Below are 22,727 nucleotides of genomic sequence, written 5' to 3'. Positions count from 1 at the left end.
GTCCAAAGACATGCAGGTTAGGTGGACTGGCCATGCTAACTTGCCCAGAGTATCCAGGGGTGTGCAGGTTGGCAGATTAGTCATGGGAAATGCAGGGTCACGGGAGAGCGCAAGTGTGGGGGATGCTCTTTGGAGTGTCAGTGCAGGTTCGATGGGCCAAATGGCCTTTACCTGCACTGTAGGGTTCCATGATTCTATGGGGGCAGCTGTTTGAAGGTAAATCCACATCTGACAATGTGGCAGTTTTAAAAGCTAGTTGACCAGAGTTCAGGGCCAGCATATCCCTGAAAGATAAGGGTGGCAAGGTCTGGGAACCTTGGATGGCGAGAGATTGTAAATTCAGTGAAAAGGAAAGTGAGGAAGTGGAAGGTTTAAGAAACAGAAATCAAACAAAGCCCTTGAGGAGTGACCAGTGAAGTGCCACAAGGATCGGTGCTGGGCCACTGCTTTTTGTCATTTATATAAATGATCTGGATGTGAACATGGGAGGAAGAGTTAGTAATTTTGCAGAGGACACCAACATTGGAGGTGTAGTGGACAGCAAAGAGGGTTATCTCAGATTACAACAGGATCTTAACCAGATGGGCCGATGGGCTGAGAAGTGGCAGATGGAGTTTAATTCAGATAAATGTGAGATACTGCATTTTGGAAACCAGAGCAGGACTTATACATTAAGGCCCTTGGGGAGTGTTGCTGAACAAAGAGACCTTGGAGTGCAGGTTCATAGCTCCTTGAAAGTGGAGTCGCAGGTAGATAGGATAGTGAAGGCGGCGTTTGGTATGGTTTCCTTTACTGGTCAGAGTATTGAGTACAGGAGTTGGGAGGTCATGTTGTGGCTGTACAGGCCAGTGACTAGATGAGATTAGATTCCCTACAGTGTGGAATCAGGCCATTTGGCCTAACCAATCCATACTGACCCTCTGAACAGTAACCCACCCAGACCCAATACCCCCTGACTCAGGCACCTAATGTCGGTACCTGCAAGCAGAGCATTTGCTTTTTTAAGACAGTTGGATTTGTTTAAAATAAAAATAAAAGTAAAATAAATGAAAAAATGCTGTTTGTAGATACTGGCACTTACCAGCAGCTGGTGACAGACCTGACTCCACAACCGCTAAACAGAATCTCATCCTTTCCAACAGGGAGATAAAACATCAGGAGAATTAAACAGGACCGACTTCCAGAATATGAAACCAGATGGATCGAACACATCACCCTTCTACAGATGACCAAAAATACACAAACCTGGCTCCCCCTCAGCCCCACAGTCTCCCTACCTGCTACACCCATATACAAAAACTCCAGCAAAACATAAACACCTAACTGAAGATTCACACCACTCCACTCACTCCACCCAAGAATTCCGGAACACTGCCAAAGACACCAAGATAGAAGAGGACAAAATAATGGTCTCCTTTGACGCTGAAGCTCTTTTCACACCAATTAACATTGACTTGGTCAAAGTAACACTGGCATCAGCACTAGGAAAACCAGGCCCACAAACACCAGGCAGCACCAACTTCATCAGCAAAGACAATATCCTCAAGCTATTGGACCAGTGCCTCACCACCCACTTCACATTCAATAACAAAACCAACAAACAAGTCCACGGAACATCCAGGGGTCCCCAATGCCAGGGCTGATAGCAGAAGCAGGAATGCAGAGACTTGAACAAGCTGCCCTCCCACCTGCCCAACCCAAACTCTGGGTCCGCTACGTGGACGACACCTCTGTCATCACAAACCGGAACAAATGAGAGGAAACATACAACACCATCAACAATATCCTGACAGGCAACAAATTCACACAACAGGAGGAGAACAGCAGACTCCCATTCCTAAACGTGACAGCTGAACGTACAGTTAATGGAGAACTACAGAGAAACAACAAACACAGCCCAAACACTGAACTTCAGAAACTATCATCCCAACACCCACAAACGGAGCTGCATCCAGACATTGTTCCAACCATCTCCACCACACTGCAGCACCCAAGGACTAAACTGCAGGAGAAAAATATCGAGACAACATGATTCAGAAAACTGGGGACCCAATAAACACACTCCTCCTCACAAACAAACCAAACAAGCAAATTCAACGCAACCAGAAACTATAGCTGCACAAACTTACATCAAAGGCATATCAGAAATGACCTCCAGACTACTCACACACCTCGGCGGACCTACCAACACGCTTAACCAGCAACTAATGAACCGCCACAAGATACCGTGCAAGAACTGTAAAAAAAAACACTACATCGGACAAATTAGCAGGAAACTTGCCACCAGGATACATGGACACTAACTGACCACAAAAAAAACATGGCCCACTCCCACGAGTTTCTATACAGACAGACAAAGGTCACCACTTTGACTGGGACGACCCACACATCCTAGGACAGGAGCAACAAAGATATGCACAAGAATTCTTACAGGCATGTCATTCTAACCAGAACTCCATCAATAAACACATCGCCTTAGACCCTATCCACCTTCCCTTGAAAACAAGAACAGGAAATGACATCACCCACCTTAACAAACCAAACCCTACAAGAGAGAGAGAGAGAGAGGCAGGACACACCACTAGCTCTTCACCAGAGACTCTCATGGTGATGAAATATCTGAAAACAAACTGTACAGTTCAGCCAAGCTAACTTACATACTTACATCATCCTGAGCGACAAACCATCTCAAACATCGCTAATAAATACGGGATAAAAACAAACAAAGGGTGGCTGGCATGGTAACTGAATTGTTAATGCCTCACCGCGCCAGGGTCCCAGGTTCTAATCTGTTCTCGGGGGGGGAAGTGTGTGGACATTCTCCCTGTGTCAGGCTGGGTTTCCTCTGGATGCCTGGGTTTCCGTCCACAGTCGGAAGGTGTGCAGGTTGGTGGACTGACCATGCTCAATAGCCCATGGTGTTCAATGGCGTGCTGGCTAGGTGGACTAGCCAAACTACATGCAAGGTTACAGGGATAGGATGGGGGGGGATGCTCTTTGGAGGGTTGGTGTGGACTCAGTGGGCTGAATGGCCTGCTTCCACATTGTAGGGATGAGCAATGCTCCCTTCCATCCACAGCTGAAGGGTTGAAGATTTTGAGATTAAATGGGGGTCCCTGCTCCTGCAGAGTGACATGAAGACCCAGCCCTGCATTGTTCTACCAACGAGCTCAGTGTCATCACATGATAAGATAAACAAAGTTATCTGTTAAAAATCTGGCCTGGTCAATTAGAAAGCTATAAAATTACCAAAGGAAACAGGCTCTGGGACTTGGCTGTGGGCGGCAGGGTGTGGACTGACTGACCAGCCGATAGCAGAGTCTGAGGGTAAAGCCGACCTTTTCAGGATTGGCAGCTGGGGACAAGTGGAGTTTCACCGAAGTCAGTGTTGACACCACAACGGTTCATTTGAGACATCAACGATCTGGTCAAAGGAAGCAGGAGCATGTTGCTGGGTTTGCAGGTGGATATGAAACTGGGGGAAGCAACAAGTCGTGTTGAGGAGGTGGGGGGCAAGTGCAGAAGGGCTTGGATGGGCTGGGAGAGTGGGTAAAGAAGTGGTACATGGAATACAATCTGGGAATGTGCTCGGATAGACACTTTAGTCGGAAGAAGAGAGGCACAGACTATTTTCTAAATGGAGAAAGGCTTTAGAAATCTGAAAGGGACTTTGAATCCTAGGCTTGTTTGGCAGTTGGGAGGCAAATGCAATGTTAGCATTCACTCCAAGAGGACGAGAATGTAAGAGCAGGGATTATTGTTGAGGCTGGGTACAGTTCTGATCAGAGCACATTTGGAATATGGGAAGTAGTTTTGATCCCATATTGAAGGAACGATGTGCTGAGAACAAGGGAGTTGCCAGATGAGCAGCAGATGTGGAGTTCGGGTCTGTACTCAGAGGTGTTGAGAAAGATGAGTGGATGTGATTGAAACTTCGTGAATACTAAGAGGCCTGGACTGAGTGGGTTATACACAAGGTGTTTCCACTAGTAGGAGAGATCCGGACCTGAGGGCACAGCCTCACTGCTAAGGGATGACCCTTTAGAACGGAGATGAGGAGGAATTTCTTCAGAGAGTGGTGAATCTGTGAAACTCTGCTGCAGAAGGCTTTTGAGGTCAAATCATTGAGTGTCTTTATGACAGAGATGGATTAGGTCTTGATTAGTAAGGGGATCGAGGATTCAGGGAGAAGGCAGGAGAACTGGGTTGAGGAACATAACAGCCATGATCAAAAGGAAGAGCAGACCAATGGGCTGAATGGCCTGATTCTGCTCCCATATCTTCTGGTCTGAAGGAAGGACAGCTTGATCTGATCACTCACCCTGAAGAATGGTTGCTTCTTCACTTCTTCAGCATCCCGTTCACTGGATCCCAACCGACGCTCAGGATTCCTCCGTAACAACTAGACAACAAGAAAGTCTTCATCATCATTCGGTCACCTGACATACGTTACAATATCACAACATCTCACCTGGCTGAAGTTCAAAGTTAGGCACATACAAAACAAAGATAAGTGTTAATAGGAGAGATCAGCATGTGCTCTCTATCACTAAAGCAATCTCTGCTGTTAGACGGTATCCAACATCAAATCCTGGATGAGTAAATTCTTCCGACTCAGCACGGGCAAGTCAAAAGCCTCCAGCTTTGAGTCCCGGCACCAGCTCTGCACTCCAGCAACAGTTAAACCAAGATCACCGAAAGGCAAGGCTTGGTTAAACTTCACCTCACATCTCCCCCATCACCGGGAGAGCTTCCTTTCACAGACACCTATCCTCCACCTTTCCCACATCATCTGATCAGGAATTTAAAATCCTTACCCTTGCTTTTGTCACATCCAGATCCTAATACATTAAATCCATGCTCCACTCACACAGTCTCCAACCTGACCCCTGTTCTGCCGAATGAATGCTGATCCACAACAGATTCCACTCATCCATAACTTCCAACAAATGCCCAATGGGAATGCTCAGCAATCCCAGGACAACACGATCATCACTGAAAGTAAAACTCTTGGTTTTGAAGTTTCCCACCTTGCCTTTATCAGGACAGATACACGAATACTAAATTGCAAAGAGAGAAACAATTTAAACTCCATGAGAAAATAATGCAAGTTGGTTGTTATTTGGTACAAATTGCAGTTCCCTCTGAACTCTGGTGGGCTTGTGTCAATCCCGATGAATGTAAAATGAAAAGCGCTGACAGCACAGCTTTTTTCAGCAATACTCAAGTTCTGTATTACCAAGCGACTATGAATCTTCCCCCTTGTCTCAGTCACATCCCTTTACCTCAGTCGTTTGCTGCAGCCAGATACCACCCAGTTACACCAACTTATTACACTCTCTCTCAGCCTCTGGTCTTTTCTGAATTCCAATTTCTCCTCCTTTAAATACTTTCCCGTTAAGTTGCATTTTTAAACACCCCTCCCCGGCTGCCTTTCCAAAGTTTATTTTCAGCTTTATCGTTTGGAAGCATCGATGGTCACTTTATCTGGAAACAGCAATTGTTCTCTAATGGCTGTGTCTGGGTCTGTAACCAGCCCGGGCCAGGAGTGAGTTCTCAGCCTGACCCCTCATCGATGGGACCCAGAGAAACACCCACAATCCGGGGGGGGGGAATAAAATCAACTTCCATAGAGAAGCAAAGTCAGCCAATGTACCAGACCCTTCGTCAAGGTCAGGAACCCAAACAGCCAAACAAGCAGGAGGCTGCCAGAATACAGCCAGGAGGGGGAGGCGGCAACGTTTTGGGAATAGCCCTTCATTAGGGCTGGGGCTGGGGGTGGGGGTGTGGGGAGCTGCAGATAAGGGGGGGGGTGGTGGTGAGAGGCAGCGGGGTGGATGGGTAAACACAGCTGGAGGGTATGACCCAATGGGTCGATGGGAGGGGCTGGAAAGGGAGCCAGGCGATGGCAAGGGAGGTTATTTGAAATCGGAGAATTCAACGTTGAGTCCCCTGGGCTGTCGGCTGCCCAGGCAGAAGGTGAGGTGTTGTTCCTCCAAGTTGCAGTCTGATTCACTGTGACAATGGGGGAGGCCAAGAATGGACAGGTCAGAGGGGGAGTGGGAAGAGGAATTAAAATGGGGGGGGGGGGGGGGGGGGGGGGGGGGGGTGACTGGGTGGTCTGGTCAGCCCCTGCAGCCCCAGCTGCGATGCTCAGTGCCCTGAGTTTACGCTCAGTCTCCCTCATGTAGAGAAGACCACACCGGGAGCACCCTGATACAGGTTGGAGGAGAGGCAGGTGAACCTCAGTCTCACCTGGAAGGACGGCTTGGGGCCCTGGATGGAGGGGAGGGAGCTGGTGCACCAGCAGGTTTCGCATCTTTTGTAAAAAGAACATCACTTTCAAAGGAGCGAGGGATAAGCGGGTAAGGAATGAAATACAAACGGACAGGAGCAGAGACTGAATAACCAGTACAATGTGGGAATACATGAGAGAGACCAATGACTCAGCTCAGAGTCAGAGTGACGGTAAGCGACTCCATTGTGATTTGGGCGATGAGCTGGGCATTGTTCTTGATGTTAATCTTTTCCTTTTTATCTCATCTCCTGCCGCATCACCATCCTACCATCCCTTTTACACCACTCTTGTGCAGTGCTTTGATTTGTCCCAATTTTCCCTCTATCCACCCCCCACCGACTCCCCCATCGTGCGTTTCCCCCCCACTCCCTGCCCCCCACGTCCCCTTTCTTACAGCAGCAGACCCTGTGATTTAATTGACCAGCATTGCTTTGACAGTTTCGGTGGGGGGGGGGGTAGGTTTATAAACTGACTATCAGGTTTGGTTAGGGCCCAGTTAGGTCAGTGGGAGGGAATCGGGGGATGGCTGTTTACGATTGGTCAGGGTGGGGGAATATCAGTCTTTGTTTGTGGGATGGAGGGGATGGATGTTAGGTGTCGAGGGAGGTGTAGTTTGTGGCTGGTGTGATAAGCTGAGGGGCCAAGTTAATAGTTGCCACAGTTAGACCAAGATTTTAACGGCCCAACCTCTTTTGAGTAGCTACTTACTTAACAGCAATGGTTCTCACTGAATTCTGAGGGCCAGAATCTAAAGGTTTCCCAGGCAATTCCCTCAGAGTCTGCTTTGTCTGGGATTCTACACGCTCTCAATTTACAATTCCCATTTACGTTACTGAAACATCGTCAAATCTAAGCCGACTAAAAAGTGTTAACAGTTGAGGGAATCAGTGTATCAACACTCATCACAGAGCTTGAAGAAAGCTGTCCATCCACAGAGACCTCGAGATGTGGGTGGCCCCTTTCCTGATTTTTATTTGGATCCTGGCCCCAGCTGTAGGGAATGTCAAGAACCCAGCACCAGTGAAGTCATCAAACAGGCGAAGCATCCAATAGGAAACAGACGGTGGCTCAGTGGTTGGTATTACTGCCTCACAGTGCCAGGGACCTGGGATCGATTCCAGCCTCAGGCAACTCTGCGAGGAGTTTGCACATTCTCCCCGTGTCTGCGTGGGTTTCCTGCCATAGTACAAAGATCAGCTGGATCGGCCGTGGGAAAATGTCCAGTGTCCGGGAATCTAGCAGTACGTTAGGTGGACCAGTAATTGGATATGTAGGGTTCTAGGAACAGGGTAGGGGAGTGGGTCTGCCCAGCAGTCGGTCAGCATGGACTTGATGGGTTAAATGGCCTACTTCCACATTGTAGGGATTTCTCCAATTCCAATCATATTGAAGAATTCTAACAGCCAGCCAATCAAGGAGTAAAACACACTGATTAGCCTCCACTTTGTCATTTCACAAGGACCAAGATAAAAATAGGGACAGACAGACTATATTAGGAGAATCATCATTATTTTTCTTTAAAAAAAACATAAATATTTATGGGATTTCTCACACAATAAATTTTTAACTCCTATATAAAATTAGCTTTTCAGGGCTAGAGAGGTTGTTCAGGAATAAGTATGACTGAATCGAAGTTTAAAACCCAATTACATCTTATTCTAAGATCTGTATAATAAAATTAACAGAATTTAAATGTGGAAATGCAAGTCAATTCAAGCAGTTTTTGAGATTTCTCTCTGCAAAACCTTGAATAACCGGGAGTTGGTGAATACTGGATTTCTATTGAACTGCACACACGCTGGTGTCAGAATTTATTGTCATGTTTCAGAATGATGATGATCAACACTGATTGGGGCTATTAAATCGGGTTTTGCCCACCTGTACAATAATTCCCCGACCACTTTGTTTCTTTCTGTCTTTATATACCTTCTCAAAGCCTACTTTGGTGACCACCCTCTCAGGCACACCCTCTTGTCGGTTTCTTTATCCGTGTCACTTGTTTTGCAACCTTCAGTCTCTGACCTTATTCCTTACTCTATTATTTTTGTGTACCCTCTCGGTTAAAGCTTTCAATGAATGGTGAGATGAGGGAAACTAATCCTTTACCCTTCTCATTACAGCGATGGCCTCAGTAGACAGGAATCGTGGGTATCGAACCTCGTCGTTGACAATGCTGTCAAATACTTCCTCCTCATCATCCCCAGGAAACGGAGACTGCAAGACAAACAACGAAAATTCAATCAGTGTTCAATTCAAGATAAATTACCTCGAAGTTGCACAACTGAGATTGTGTTAATGTTGTACAATACCATTCCTTCCCCTGATAGCACTTTGGACTGAGCTCATGCAGTTGTTGGAGGAAGAAAGAATGTAGGGGACAGTTTGACATCACTTTCTGCAGCTAACAGTGGGAGTCCCAGATGGCTGTATTGCCTGCGTGGTGCCAGGGTTCGGCACATCAGCTCAGGGTTGGGGAGGAACGTGAACAGGAGGGAGGATACAGTCCTCATGGGGAATGGCAGCATAGGTTGGACCAAGGAGGAGGCTCTGCAAGGTCAGTTTGTGGAGCGAGGCACCAAAATAAGACGCACAAACTCAAAGGCATAATGATTACTTTAGTTCCACAAAAACTAGCATCGGGCAGAGTGAGATCAGAGAGATGAATGTGTGACTGGCCTGGGGAAGATGGGTTCTACTTCAGGAGGCATTAGAACCAACGCTGAGGAAGGGAGGATCTGCACAGATCGGCTGGTTCTGTCTGAACCAGGCTGGAGCAGCACTCTTCCCAACCACATATCCATGGAAGCAGAGAGGATTTTAGGGGCAAGGGATCAAATCTGGGAACGCATTGTAAATCAAAGAGTCAAGGCCAAGAGAAAGCGATTGATACGAGAGATAACAGATTGTTACAGGAAGGGATGGAGAGTATAAAGTGATGTGTCAACCAACAGATGTACAAAGGGAATAAAAAGATAAAAGTCAAGGCTGTGTATCTGAATCAATACAGCATTTGAAATAAAACCGATGAACTGAGAGTGCAGAATGAATACGTACAATCTGTTATCGACGATAGAAATTTGGCTGCAGAATTACATGAATTGGCCCCTGAAATTTTGATGATTGATTGAGGACACCAGAAAGGTTGATAACACCAGGCCCACTCTCCTACTGATTATTAACGCCTGCTCTGCTCAGTTAATGAGTCAGGGATAACAAAGTTAAAAATCCCACAACACCAGGTTATAGTCCAACAGGTTTATTTGGAAGCACTAGCTTTCGGAGCGGTTGATGATATTAACAGGGACCATCCCAGGAAGGCTGGTGCCAACCAGTCTAACAAAGAGTGCATTGTGAACAAAACCAGAGAGGGATAGAAGCTTGAAGTTTGTTTTTGTCAGAAGTATCATATCGGGGTGGAAGCTGTAGGGTGGAGGTTTGATTACTCCGTGGATATCTGTGTGGCCGGACAGACTGCCCAAAATAACTGATTTATGATGAACTTTGATAAAGTGGCCATAAACTAAAGCATGCTGGGAAAGGAAAGCCAGCCTTGACGAACATGACGCCAATAAGCATTATGCAAAACCCAGGCAGGCTGCAGCTACCCGGACAGTGACAGACCCTCCAACACCCACCTGAAGTTGGACTTGAATGGGGCAATGGAACGTCACTGTTGGGACAATCAGGAGCAGGGAATCACTCTCTAGACACGGAGACTGCCTGCACCCAGCACATACTATAATGGACACCTAGGAGCCACCTTGCCATCAATGTGCCAACCCTTGGTTGGGTCTGATTGATCAGGGAAATCAAACCTGACCCTCAAGACCCTCCCAAACAGGCACAAAGACTCAGAGGGATAAGAATGGTCACAAACCCCCCCACTCAGCGTAGTAACCACTGAAAGAGAAGACCCTTGGGATCAAACCAGACGACGTCACCATGTGGAGCCCAGCCAAGTTCGAGTGTGGGTGGCATACCATCATATCGAGTTAAAGCATCAGGTAGTTTGTAGTGTTTATCAGTAGTTTACAGTATACTTAACTGTTCGAACATTAATTGTGTCAAATAAACAAGTATTATTGTGTATTAAGAGTTGACTCAAAGCTCTTTTGCTGAATATCAGAACGTAAGCACACTGTGGGACAGGTACAACAAATTGGGTCCCCTATGGGACATGGATAACAAGTGTCTGTCACTCCAAGATCGAATCCCATTGAACCTAATATTCCGCCAGATTTCGACTGAGCCCGTTGTTAGAGGACAGCTGTCCCACACAAAGGCCCAACTCAGTAACTCAATCAGAACAGAAGGTCAAAACTGAACTGTTCCGTATAAGATAAGGCCAACAAGTATTTACTCCAAATCCAGCAAACCACTGCTTCCAGGTGTGTTTGGGATAGGTCAGGTAAAACACCAGAAGTTGTTGAAGACCCAGTGGGATTAGGGCTGGAACCCAGCGAAAGCCGTACCCTCAGTCTGATCCATCCACTATAACCTGTAGTTTAACTGATAATGGCAGAGGATGGTCCCATATGGGAAACAAAACCGAGAGAGTATCTCAATCAGGAAAAGTGGCCCATACGGACAGCATTGATGAAACGGGACCCGGATCCCTACGGCAGAAGGACTGGGATAGTCTTAGGAGAAGGGAAGGGAAGCAGGATTCCAAACTTGAGAAGGTGACAGAGATAATGTGCTGTTTAGGGCAGTAATTAGAAAGAGAGCAGGAATTACAAACTGTCTGGAAAGAGCTAGAGAAGGTGAAAAAGAGAGATTGCGGAGTTAATGTTGAAAAATGCAGCTCAGGGTGAGAGGAATCAGGCAAGCCCACTCCAACTGGGCAGTGTGAGCGAGTGTATCAGGATACTCAGTGAGCAGTGTTAGAGAAGGAACGGAGCCAATGCGCGGTTTTACAAGGCACAGTACAAGTACGAGAGCAGGCAGATATGGAGAAGCAGCAGGTAGCTACAGACCACATCACCCGGCTGCAGGAGAGGAACAAGCACTGCTCTCGGTTAGAAATGGGATCATGTGTACATATGGAGAGGTTAGGGAGGAAAGACAGGAACAAGGGTTAGACTGAGATGAGCTCAGGGAAGCTGCCCAGCAGTATGCCAGGAGCAGGGGTGGATTGGGATCTACCCTCACCCTTCCCAGAGGAGCCAACCCGTTCAGCGTCCCTGGGAACATGCCCCTGTTGGAATGAACCTGGTAATGAGGGAAAGGTGGGTCAGGGCTGAAGCATCCCCAGTCACATACACCACCCTAATTTACCGAAGCACAGCTGGCAGAGATCGCAAAAGAAAATCCCAAATGTGAACCTCCAGCTGATTCATTTACATTCTTTGAGAAGGTCAGACAGCAGAAGGTTTTCCATGGGGCTGGGGAAGGGAGGAGCTGTGACTCACTGTAATGTGTTTAAGCCAGTCAGTACAGCCCGCAATCCCAGCCCCAAGAAATACAGCAGTCAGAGCTCTCGCAGACATGAAAACAGCGAGGCTACGTGGATGGGTTAAACAACGACAAGCAAAAGGAAGTGGGACACCCGGCTGCCTTTGCCAGTCACTTCTGGTTACACTTTACAGGAGGATTTAGAGACGGATCAGTTACCCGAGGCTGACCCAGCTAACTGGGCTAGGATCCGAGTTTCACACACCACCGAAGACAGCAGGAACCTACGCCTGAGTTTCGATCCCACCGAGCCGAGTTACAATGAGGCCTGGGTCCTGAGGGGAATGTCCCAGGTGTGGGAGAAAGAAGCCCACGATCTGAATAAAGACAAGGCGGAGAAAGGAAGATAAATGTTTCCTTTCTGAACCTCCAAGCAGGGTCTGGTGTGGAGGAAGGAAGGCAGACGGGGAAGCTCTGACCAGGGAAACTCAATCCCACCTGACCAAACCTCAGGGAGAGATCGAGGGACACAGCAAGGGAACCCTTGGCAGCCAGTGTCGAGGCACCACTGCGGGCACACGGGGCACTTGGCACAGGAATGTCCAGCCCATACACAGCTACACTCACAGCCACAGGAACCAGCACCCACAATGGGAACCCAGAGGCGAGAGCGGGCATCACTCCAGTTCATGCTGTGGGTACGAGCCAACCCATACAGCCCCCCCGCTCCCAACCTACACGGCATCCTCATGCATGTGCCAGGCCTCTACCTCCCCATTCTGGGTCGCCACCACCAGGTGGGGTAGTGTAGGCAGGCCACTAGGATTAGACTAGGTTCCCTATAGTGTGGAAACTGGCCCTTTGGCCCAACAAGTCTATCCCATGCCTCTGAAGGAAAACCCACCCCCCCACCCTATATTTACCCCTGAATAACACACGTCCACACCCCTCCTCTGAAGAGAAACCCACCCCCCCCACCCTATATTTACCCCTGAATAACACACGTCCACACCCCCCCTCTGAAGAGAAACCCCCCCCCCCCACCCTATATTTACCCCTGAATAACACACCGAACACGATGGGGCAATTGAGCACGGCTAAATGTTCCCCTGACCTGCACATCTTTGGATTGTGGGAGGAAATTGGAGCACCCGGAGGAAACCCACACAGACACTGGGAGGATGTGCAAACACCAGACAGGTGGGAATCGAACCCAGGACCCTGGTGCTGTGAGGCAGTGGTGCTAACTGCTGAGCCACCCCAGTCAATGGGGAGGTGGCCCCACAGAATTTCTTTGGGATACTAGCTGTTCCTGCACAACACTGAACACCTCTAGGTTTAATAATACACCCTTGGGGGCGACAAGGACGATTGCTTTAAGTGGGTTTACCGACCCTGTATAAGAAGGGAACATTACAGAACTGACTGACTTTAAACGAGGTGACATTACATGCCAGTTCCCTGTTACTTTAACCCACTGTCGCCAGGTGCAGACTTGACATACTTACCATCGAATACATGACAAGGGGCAATCTTAGTTTCGACCCAGTGAATGCCTGCATTTGGCAATTATCTCCAGTCATGTACACTCCATGCACCATCCTAACCATCCACGTGCTAACGGAGTCAGTACAGTAGGACAGTTTTGGTTTAATCCTCTGACTGAAGCCAAGGAGCTGGGTATGTCGGAGGTAATTGTAAAATACAAAGGGATATTCACTCAGCATAAACACGATGATGGATGTTTTCCAGGAGATGTGATAATTGAGGAGTAAAGCCCAAAACCACAGAACAATACAGTTTCTCCTGCCAAGTACAGGGCGAGGCAGCCAAGGTGACTGACAGTCCGTGACAGCAGGTAACGCTGAGACTTGTCGCCTCCACAAATAACGCTGAGATTTGGCCAGTCATGGCATTTAATTATTGATTATCAGGAGTAAATGCAGCAAAAGCTGGGAAATCAGTTCGACTGAGACAAGAGGAGAACCAAGCAGACACAGCCATCAGAATGTATTTGGATGGAGTGTTCACAACCGAGGGAGGCAGACAGATTACTGGCTGTGGGACAGACATGACCAAGTCTCAAACACAGGCACTGGTTGAATGAGTCTTAAAACGACCCATCCATCAAATTGTCCAAACTGGGAGTAGCATCTGGGGCTTATGTAGTGAGCAACCCGATCTGTTCCCCTCACCTGCAGATATTTCCTCTGAGCGCATGAATGTGTGATAAAGCCTCACTGAACACGCATCACTCGAGGAAGCTGGAGGTTTTAATCCCAGTGACAGGAAGGCACTACCATCAGCCCCTTATTACAGTACGTACTGCAGGCTGCCAGTGATAGGAAGGCACTACCATCAGCCCCTTATTACAGTACGTACTGCAGGCTGCCAGTGATAGGAAGGCACTACCATCAGCCCCTTATTACAGTACGTACTGCAGGCTGTCAGTGATAGGAAGGCACTACCATCTGCCCCTTATTACAGTACGTACTGCAGGCTGTCAGTGATAGGAAGGCACTACCATCTGCCCCTTATTACAGTACGTACTGCAGGCTGACAGTGATAGGAAGGCACTACCATCTGCCCCTTATTACAGTACGTACTGCAGGCTGCCAGTGATAGGAAGGCACTACCATCTGCCCCTTATTACAGTACGTACTGCAGGCTGCCAGTGATAGGAAGGCACTACCATCTGCCCCTTATTACAGTACGTACTGCAGGCTGCCAGTGATAGGAAGGCACTACCATCTGCCCCTTATTACAGTACGTACTGCAGGCTGACAGTGATGGGAAGGCACTACCATCAGCCCCTTATTACAGTACGTACTGCAGGCTGACAGTGATGGGAAGGCACTACCATCAGCCCATTATTACAGTACGGACTGCAGGCTGCCTGTGGAAGGGAGTATGGTAATGATTAAAGTTAGAAAGCACCACAAGACATCCCCGGAAGGTTACTGGAGAGCAGATCATTTAGCCAAGGAAGGGGCTCATTCCGGAGTGTTCTGGCAGCAACGCTCAGGTGAATAAGTTACACAGATTAGCGGACGGCACGGTGGCACAGTGGTTAGCACTGCTGCCTCACAGCGCCAGAGGCCCGGGTTCAATTCCCGACTCAGGCGACAGACTGTGTGGAGTTTGCACGTTCTCCCCGTGTCTGCGTGGGTTTCCTCCGGGTGCTCCGGTTTCCTCCCACAGTCCAAAGATGTGCGCGTTAGGTGAATTGGCCATGCTAAATTGCCTGTAGTGTTAGGTAAGGGCTAAATGTAGGGGTATGGGTGGGTTGCGCTTCGGCGGGTCGGTGTGGACTTGTTGGGCCCAATGGCCTGTTTGTACACTGTAAGTAATCTAATCAAGATACAACCAGGCAATCGGAGAAGAATGTAGACACACGCAGCTCCACGGTGATGCATTAGAACAGACTGTGGCAGGGGTTTACCCAGATGCCCGTGCTAAGTACATGACGGGTTAATCCCTAAGGCAGGAATCTGTGTGGCTCAGACTCAGTATAGGGACAGGATTATCGACCAATTCCATGATGGGCATTGGCTGAAGTGGACCTGTTTGTGTGGAACGGCAGTAGATGGGCGAGGTCCTCAATTCCTATTTCTTCAGTGTTTACCATGAAGACATGATGAGTGAGGAACCTGGGGAGCTGAGTGGCGATATCTCGGGGACAGGGAGAAAGTGAGGACTGCAGATGCTGGAGATCAGAGTCAAAGAGTGTGTTGCTGGAAAAGCACAGCTGGTCAGGCAGCATCCGAGGAGCAGGAGACTCGAGATCTTAGGTATTCGGTCCTTGATCAGCAATGAGGCTTGTGGGCCGGGGGGAGGTGGAGAGATAAATGGGAGGGGGGTGGGGCTGGGAGGAAGGGAGCTGGGAGTGTGAAGGTGATAGGTCAGAGAGAAGGGTGGGGCGGATAGATGGGAAAGGGGATAAGCCGGTCAGGAGAGTGGTGTCGACTTGGAGGCTTGGGACTGGGATAAGGTGGGGGGGGGAGGGGGAATGAGGAAACTGGTGAAATCCACATTGATCCCGTGTGTTGCAGGGTCCCAAGGTGAAAGATGAGGCGGTCTTCCTCCAGGCGTCTGGTGGTGAGGGAGCGGCAGTGAAGGAGGCCCAGGACCTCCATGTCCTCGGCAGAGTGGGAGGGGGGAGTTGAAATGTTGGGCCACAGGGCGGTGTGGTTGATTGGTGCGGGTGTCCCGGAGATGTTCCCTAAAGCGCTCTGCTAGGAGGCGCCCAGTCTCCCCAATGTAGAGGAGACCGCATCGGGAGCAACGGATACAATAAATGATATTGGTAAATGACATTATTGTATCTGTTGCTCCCGATGTGGTCTCCACTACATTGGGGAGACTGGACGCCTCCTAGCAGAGCGCTTTAGGGAACATCTCTGGGACACCCGCACCAATCAACCCCACCGCCTCGTGGCCTGGAGGGAGAACGCCTCATCTTCTGCCTCGAACCCTTCAACCCCAGGGCATCAATGTGGATTTCACCAGTTTCTTCATTTTCCCTCCCCCTACCTTACCCCAGCTCCAACCTTCCAGCTCAGCACTGACACCCTGACCTGTCCTACCTGCCTATCTTCCTTCCCACCTCTCCACTCCACCCTCCTCTCTGACCCATCACCTCCATCCACTCCCCCGTTCACCTATTGTACTCTTTGCTACCTTCTCCCCAGCCCCCCCCCCCCCCCCCCCCCCCCCATTTATCTCTCCACCCTGGAGGCTTCCTGCCTCTATTCCTGATGAAGGGCTTTTGCCCGAAACATCGATTTTCCTGCAGGTTTTGCACTTCCTGTGGTGGCAGGGGAAGGTGCTGGGAGTAGGCTATGGGCTGATGGTGAGGGCGTGGATCTGACAAGGGAGTCGCAGAGGGAATGGTCTCTCCGGAAAGCTGACAGGGGTGGGGAGTAAAATATATCCCTGGTGGTGGGGTCTGTGTGTAGGTGGTGGAAGTGGTGGAGGATGATGCGATGTATCTGGAGGTTGGTGGGATGGAAGGTAAGGACCCAGGGAGGTTCTGTCCTGGGAGACAGGATTCTGAGCAGTGATGCTGGAAAAGCACAGCAGTTCAGGCAGCATCCGAGGAGCAGTAAAATCGACGTTTCAGGCATAAACCCTTCATCAGGAATAAAGGCAGTGAGCCTGAAGCGTGGAGAGATAAACTAGAGGAGGGTGGGGGTGGGGAGAAAGTAGCATAGAGTACAATGGGTGAGTGGGGGAGGGGATAGAGGTGATAGGTCAGGGAGGAGAGGGTGGAGTGGATAGGTGGAAAAGGAGATTGGCAGGTAGGACAAGTCCGGACAAGTCATGGGACAGCGCTGAGCTGGAAGAAGAGTTTCAGGGAAGAGGGAATGAGCTGGGAGTTGCAGTGGGAGAGGGACTCCCTGAGATTCTTGTAGAGAGAGGAGGCATCGTTGCAAGAGGATTCGCAGTCGGGTTAAAATCAACGAGATAAGAACAATGACTGCTGATGCTGGAAACCAGATTCTGGATTAGAGTGGGGCTGGATGGTGTCTGACGAAACTAAGTCAAACAAGTGCATCAAAATTTGGAATAGTGATCAAAATATTGCCATTTGCTGATAATGCAACTGAGTGGGTTTGGCAAACTGCTAGAATGCAAACGGAAGTCAGAGCCAGACAAGGGAACAGGAGCAAATATAATTTGCATTTGCATGTGCTGAAAGGTGAGGAATGGGATTTATGATCAACGCTGAAGGGTCTGAGCAACATTGAGGGGGTCAGATTCACACACAAATGCAGACAGAGCTAGAAACAAGAACCAAAATATGATCACATTTCATCAACTGAGTACAAGATACAACAACAACAGGGTAGCATCGAAGTTGTAGCAGACATTTTTGGAATCATACCACAAAGCAGGAGAGTGCAGATCATGTAGGGACTGGGTAACAAGAAACACTACCTACACTTCCATGTGGATTCTTCCCACTGGGCCACAGCAGGCTGAGGGGAGATTTTAACGAGTTTTGGGAAGATTTGTAGCTCAGGTTGAGGTTTTGAGTGTAGGTTTGCTCGCTGAGGTGGAAGGTTCATTTCCAGACGTTTCGTTACCCTACTAGGTAACATCTTCAGTGGGCCTCAGGCGAAGCAATGCTGAAAATTCCTGCTTCCTATTTATACGTTTGGGTTTCTTTGGGTCAGTGATGTCATTTCCTGTTCCTTTTCTCAGGGGTTGGTAGATGGGATCTAACTCGATGTGTTTGTTGATAGAGTTCCGGTTGGAATACCATGCTTCTAGGAATTCTCGTGAGTGTCTCTGTTTGGCCTGTCCTAGGATGGATGTGTTGTCCCAGTCGAAGTGGTGTCTTTCCTCATCTGTATGGGAGGTTGCTAGTGAGAGAGGGTCATGTCATTTTGGGGCTAGTTGATGTTCATGTATCCTGGGGCTAGTTTTTTGTCTGTTTGTCTAATGTTCTTGCATGTTAATTTGTAAATGGCATTAATTTTGTTTGGTGTCTGTATGGGGTCTTTCAGGTTCATTACCTGCTGTTTTAGTGTGTTGGTGGGTTTGTGGGCTACCATGATGCCAAGGGGTCTGAGGTGTCTGGCAGTCATTTCCGAGATGTCTTTGATGTGGGGAGTGTGGCTCGGGTTTCTGGATGTGTTTTATCTGCTTGTTTGGGTTTGTTGCTGAGAAATCGGCAGACTGTGATCAGTGGGTACCCGTTCTTTTTGATTACACGGTAGAGGTGATTTTCCTCTGCTCTGCGTAGTCCCTCTGTGCTGCAGTGTGTGCTGGCTCATTGAAATAATGTTCTGATGCAGCTTTGTTTGTGGGGGTTGGGATGATTGTTTCTGTAGTTCAGTATTTGGTCCGTATGTGTTGTTTTCCTGTAGACGTTGGTTTGAAGTTCCCCATTGGCTGTTCGTTCTACTGTGACACCTAGGAATGGCAGTTTGTTGTTGCTTTCCTCCTGTTTAGTGAATTTTATGCCAGTTAAGGGTATTATTGATGATCCTGAAGGTTTCCTCTAATTTGTTTCATTTAGTGATGACAAAGGTGTCACCCACGTAGCAGACCCAGAGTTTGGGTTGGATGGTTGGCAGAGCTGTTTGTTCAAGTCTCTGCATTACTGCCTCTGCTATTGCCCCTGATATCGGAGATCCCGTGGGGGTTCCATTGGATTGTCTGTAGGTTTTGTTGTTGAAGGTGAAGTGGGTGGTAAGGCACAGGGCCACTAGCTTGATACTGTCCTTGTCGATGAAGTTAGTGGTGTTTGGTATCTGTGTCTTTGGGTCTTCGAATAGTGTAGTCAGTGTTCCCTTGGCCAGGTTAATGTTGATTGAGGTAAACAGGGCTGTTACATCAAAGGAGATCATTATTTCATCCTCTTCCATCTTAGTGTCTTTGATGGTCTTCAGGAATTCTTGGGTGGAGTGGATGGAGTGGGATGAGTCTTCTACTAAGTGTTTGAGTCTTTGGTGTAGTTCCTTGGCCAATCTGTAAGTTGGTGTTCCAGGTTAGTGAGACTATGGGTCTGAGGGGGTGTGAGAGGAGATTTATTGGCTGTTTAAAATTGGGAGGTGTTTTGATGAAGTAAAAAATTATTTCCTGTAGTTCAGGAGTGTGAGACGCGAGGTGCTTTGACATTGTACAGTTTTGGTGGTGGCATTAATGCCTTGATACAGGGGAAAAGTTGATATTGTGCGAGGCAAAATTCCCAAGTATTTAAAGCAGGTTAAGATGCAGGATTGCTGGGGAAGAGAGAAAGGGGCCGAAAACTAGTTTTGACATCAGGACACTGATCTGGAATCCCTCCTTTTGCTGCATTTTCAGACATTCAAGAGATACTACATGCTGATTGGAGAATCAAGGAGTGGGGGATGTGAGTTTTTAAACAAGAGAGGGTTTGTGAATACATGCAAAAGGATAAGCAGAAGGCTGAAACACATTTCCACTTGATGTGGGTACAAGGTGATGATTCTAAATTTGGGAACAATCTAGTTTCTCCAAAAATGTTAAGAGGTAGGCAGACATCAGCCAGAATTAACTTCAGTAAAAGAACAGAGTCGAGGGGTTGGTCAACCTTTATCAAACAAGACTTTTTACATTGAGAGAAATGACACAGGGAGATTAGCTTTCGGGACTCACCTCTCCCACCAGCATCTCGTAGATGAGAACACCAAGTCCCCACCAATCCACAGCTCGGGTGTAGGAGGTGTCTGTCAGAACCTCGGGAGCAAGAAACTCTGGAGTCCCGCAGAAAGTGCTGGTCCGCTCTCCATAGCCCATATCTACAATGAGAAAACCAGAGCATTTGTTTTCCATTGCACAGGGAATTCAGTGTTGGGGGGAGACACTAAGGCCTCTTGAAGGGGAACTGGCAGAGCAGTGATTTGTAGCTGAGAATCGAACAGAAAACTGGAATTATAAGGCACTTGGAGCAGTCAGGGCACCCACGTTCCGTGAAGGTGATGAAACAGTAGCCACTGCTGGTATTAGCTGGCCCAATACAGACAGAGAGTGGGTGATACCTGGGGAGGTTCTGAGGATTCCCCCAGCTCCAAAACTTATTGCAGCCACTGTTCCCTTCTGCACCCCATTTCCCATCCCGGGGTTCAGAGCCCTGAATGGACAGACCTCGAGTAGTGAGGTTAGGAGCAGGAGTGACCAAACACTGCTTTTGGTCATCTGCTCCTTGACATCCTGGCACGGTGACTCAGTGGTTACCACTGCTCCCCCAGGGACCCGGGTTCGATTCCAGCCTCGGGTGACTGTCTATGTGGAGTTTGCACGTTCTCCCAGTGTCTGTGTGGCTTTCCTCCGGGTGCTCCAGTTTCCTCCCACAATCTAAAGATGTTCAGGTGAGGTGACCTGGCTGTGCTAAATTGCCCATGGTATATAGGGGTGCGTGGGTTAGGTTTCCCTGGGTTGGTGATGTCATTTTCTGTGGTGACATCATTTCCTTTTCTTTTATTTACCACCCTGAGAAAAAGAACAGAAAATGACATCACCGTAGGAAATGATGTCACCACAGGAAAGGACATCACCAACCCAAGGAAACCCAAACCTATAAATAGAAAGCAGGAAACCTCAGCAGTGCTTCATCCGGAGGCTCACTGAAGATATTACATAGGATGGTGACGAAACGTCTGAAAATGAACCTTCCAGCTCAGTGAGCAAACCTACATCCAGAACCCGCAACCTGAGCTACAAATCTTCTCAAAACTCACAAATAAAATCCAATACGAGGGTCCTGTGCTTAAACAAGGGCAACTACAATAGAACGGGGGGGGACTTGTCTAAAGTAGACTGGAAACAAAGATGTTATGGTGGGACAGCTGACGAGTAGCGGAGGATTTTCAAAGCAATTTTTCGAAGTAGTCAGCAGAAGGATATTCCAGTGAAAAGGAAGGACTGTGAGAGGAGGAGTAACCTGCCACCGGTGTCTCAGGAAATAGGGAAGGCTGTCAAATTTCAAAGAGAAGGCATAGGAAGTGGCCATGAACAGCAGGAAAGTAGAAGATTGGAAAACTTTACAGGTCAACAGAAAGCCACAAAAACAGCTGTAAAGAAAAAAAAACAAGAAAAAAACCAGCACAGAATATAAAGACAGACAGCAAAAGTTTCCATAAATTATATAAAATGAAAGAGAGTGGCTAACGCAAACGCTGGTCCTTTAGTGGATAAGACGGGACATTTAGTTATGGGAAAGGATGAAATGGCTGAGGCATTGAACGGGGTCTCTTGGATCGATCTTCACAGTGAAGGACATTAATAACCTGCCAGTCATTGACAAAAGGACAAAGGGAGGTGAGAACCTGGAAACAATCATTACTACAGAAGAGGTAGTGTTGGGCAAGCTCATGGAGCTAAGGATGGACGAGGCTGCTGGCCCTGATGGAATGTATCCCAGGGTGCTAAAGGAGACGACAGGAGAAATAGCAAGTATACTTGTGATAATTTTCCAAAATTTGCTGGACTCTGAGGCAGTTCCAGCAGATTGGAAAGCAGCAAATTGATACCACTGTTTAAAAAGGGAGGTAGACAAAAGATGGGGAATTATAGACCAGTTAGCTTAACCTCAGTAGTGGGGAAGATGCTAGAATCTATTATTCAGGAAGAAATAGCAAGGCATCCAGACAGAAATTGTTCCATTGGGCAGACACAGCATGGGTTTACAAAGGATAAGTCATGTTTAACAGATCTGTTGGAATTCTGTGAAGACATTACGAGCAAGGCAGACAACGGGGACCTAGTAGATGTGGTGTACCTACATTTCCAAAAGGCCTTGACATGGAGCTGCATAAGAGGCGACTGCAGAAGATAAATATGTATGGCATTATGGGTAAAGTATCAGCATGGATAGAGAATTGGTTAACAGGAAACAAAGAGTGGGCACAAATAAGGGCTATTCTGGCTGGCAATCAGTGACTCATGGTGTGTCTCAGAGATCAGTGTTGGGACCACAATTATTCACAACTTATATGGATGATTTGGAGTTGGGGACCATGTATACGGTGTCAAAGTTTACAAATGACACCACGATGAATGGTAGAACAGTGTGTGCAGAGGACTGTGAAACTTTGCAGAGGAACACAGATACGTTGTTGTGGTTGTGTTCGCCGAGCTGAGAGTTTGTGTTGCAGACGTTTCGTCCCCTGTCTAGGTGACATCCTCAGTGCTTGGGAGCCTCCCGTGAAGCACTTCTGTCATGTTTCCTTCGGCATTTATAGTGGCTTGTCTCTGCCGCTTCCGGTTGTCAGTTGCTGTCCGCTGCAGTGGCCGACATAGGGTCCAGGTCGATGTGTTTGTTGATTGAATCAGTGGATGAAGCTTGACAGGAGGCTCCCAAGCACTGAGGATGTCACCTAGAAAGGGGACGAAACGTTTGCAACAAAAACTCCCAGCTCGGCGAACAGAACCACAACAACGAGCAGCTGAGCTACAAATCTTCTCCCAAACTTGGAACATAGATACTTTAAGTGGGCAAAGGTCTGGCAGATGGAATACAAAGTTAATAAATGTCAAGTCATCCATTTTGGTAGGAGTAACA

At 48.1% G+C, this 22,727-nt stretch overlaps 1 protein-coding gene across 2 annotated transcripts in view; it reads right to left on the bottom strand.

Moving 5' to 3' along the window:
* pkn1a (protein kinase N1a) overlaps positions 1–22,727 on the bottom strand; it is a 207,371-nt gene that overhangs the window by 7,011 nt on the left and 177,633 nt on the right. For both annotated transcript variants that reach the window (XM_060855310.1, XM_060855311.1), the window contains 3 exons: positions 19,823–19,965; positions 8,405–8,512; positions 4,322–4,402 (listed from right to left, as the gene is read on the bottom strand). In XM_060855310.1, the coding sequence (XP_060711293.1) occupies positions 4,322–4,402; positions 8,405–8,512; positions 19,823–19,965 (332 nt within the window). The remainder of the gene's footprint in view (positions 1–4,321; positions 4,403–8,404; positions 8,513–19,822; positions 19,966–22,727) is intronic.

The sequence above is a fragment of the Hemiscyllium ocellatum genome, chromosome 45, assembly GCF_020745735.1.
Source record: "Hemiscyllium ocellatum isolate sHemOce1 chromosome 45, sHemOce1.pat.X.cur, whole genome shotgun sequence".
Taxonomy (NCBI): Eukaryota; Metazoa; Chordata; class Chondrichthyes; order Orectolobiformes; family Hemiscylliidae; genus Hemiscyllium; species Hemiscyllium ocellatum.
The sequence above is the reverse complement of the archived record's forward strand: the minus strand, read 5'-3'. Positions and strand labels throughout refer to the sequence as shown.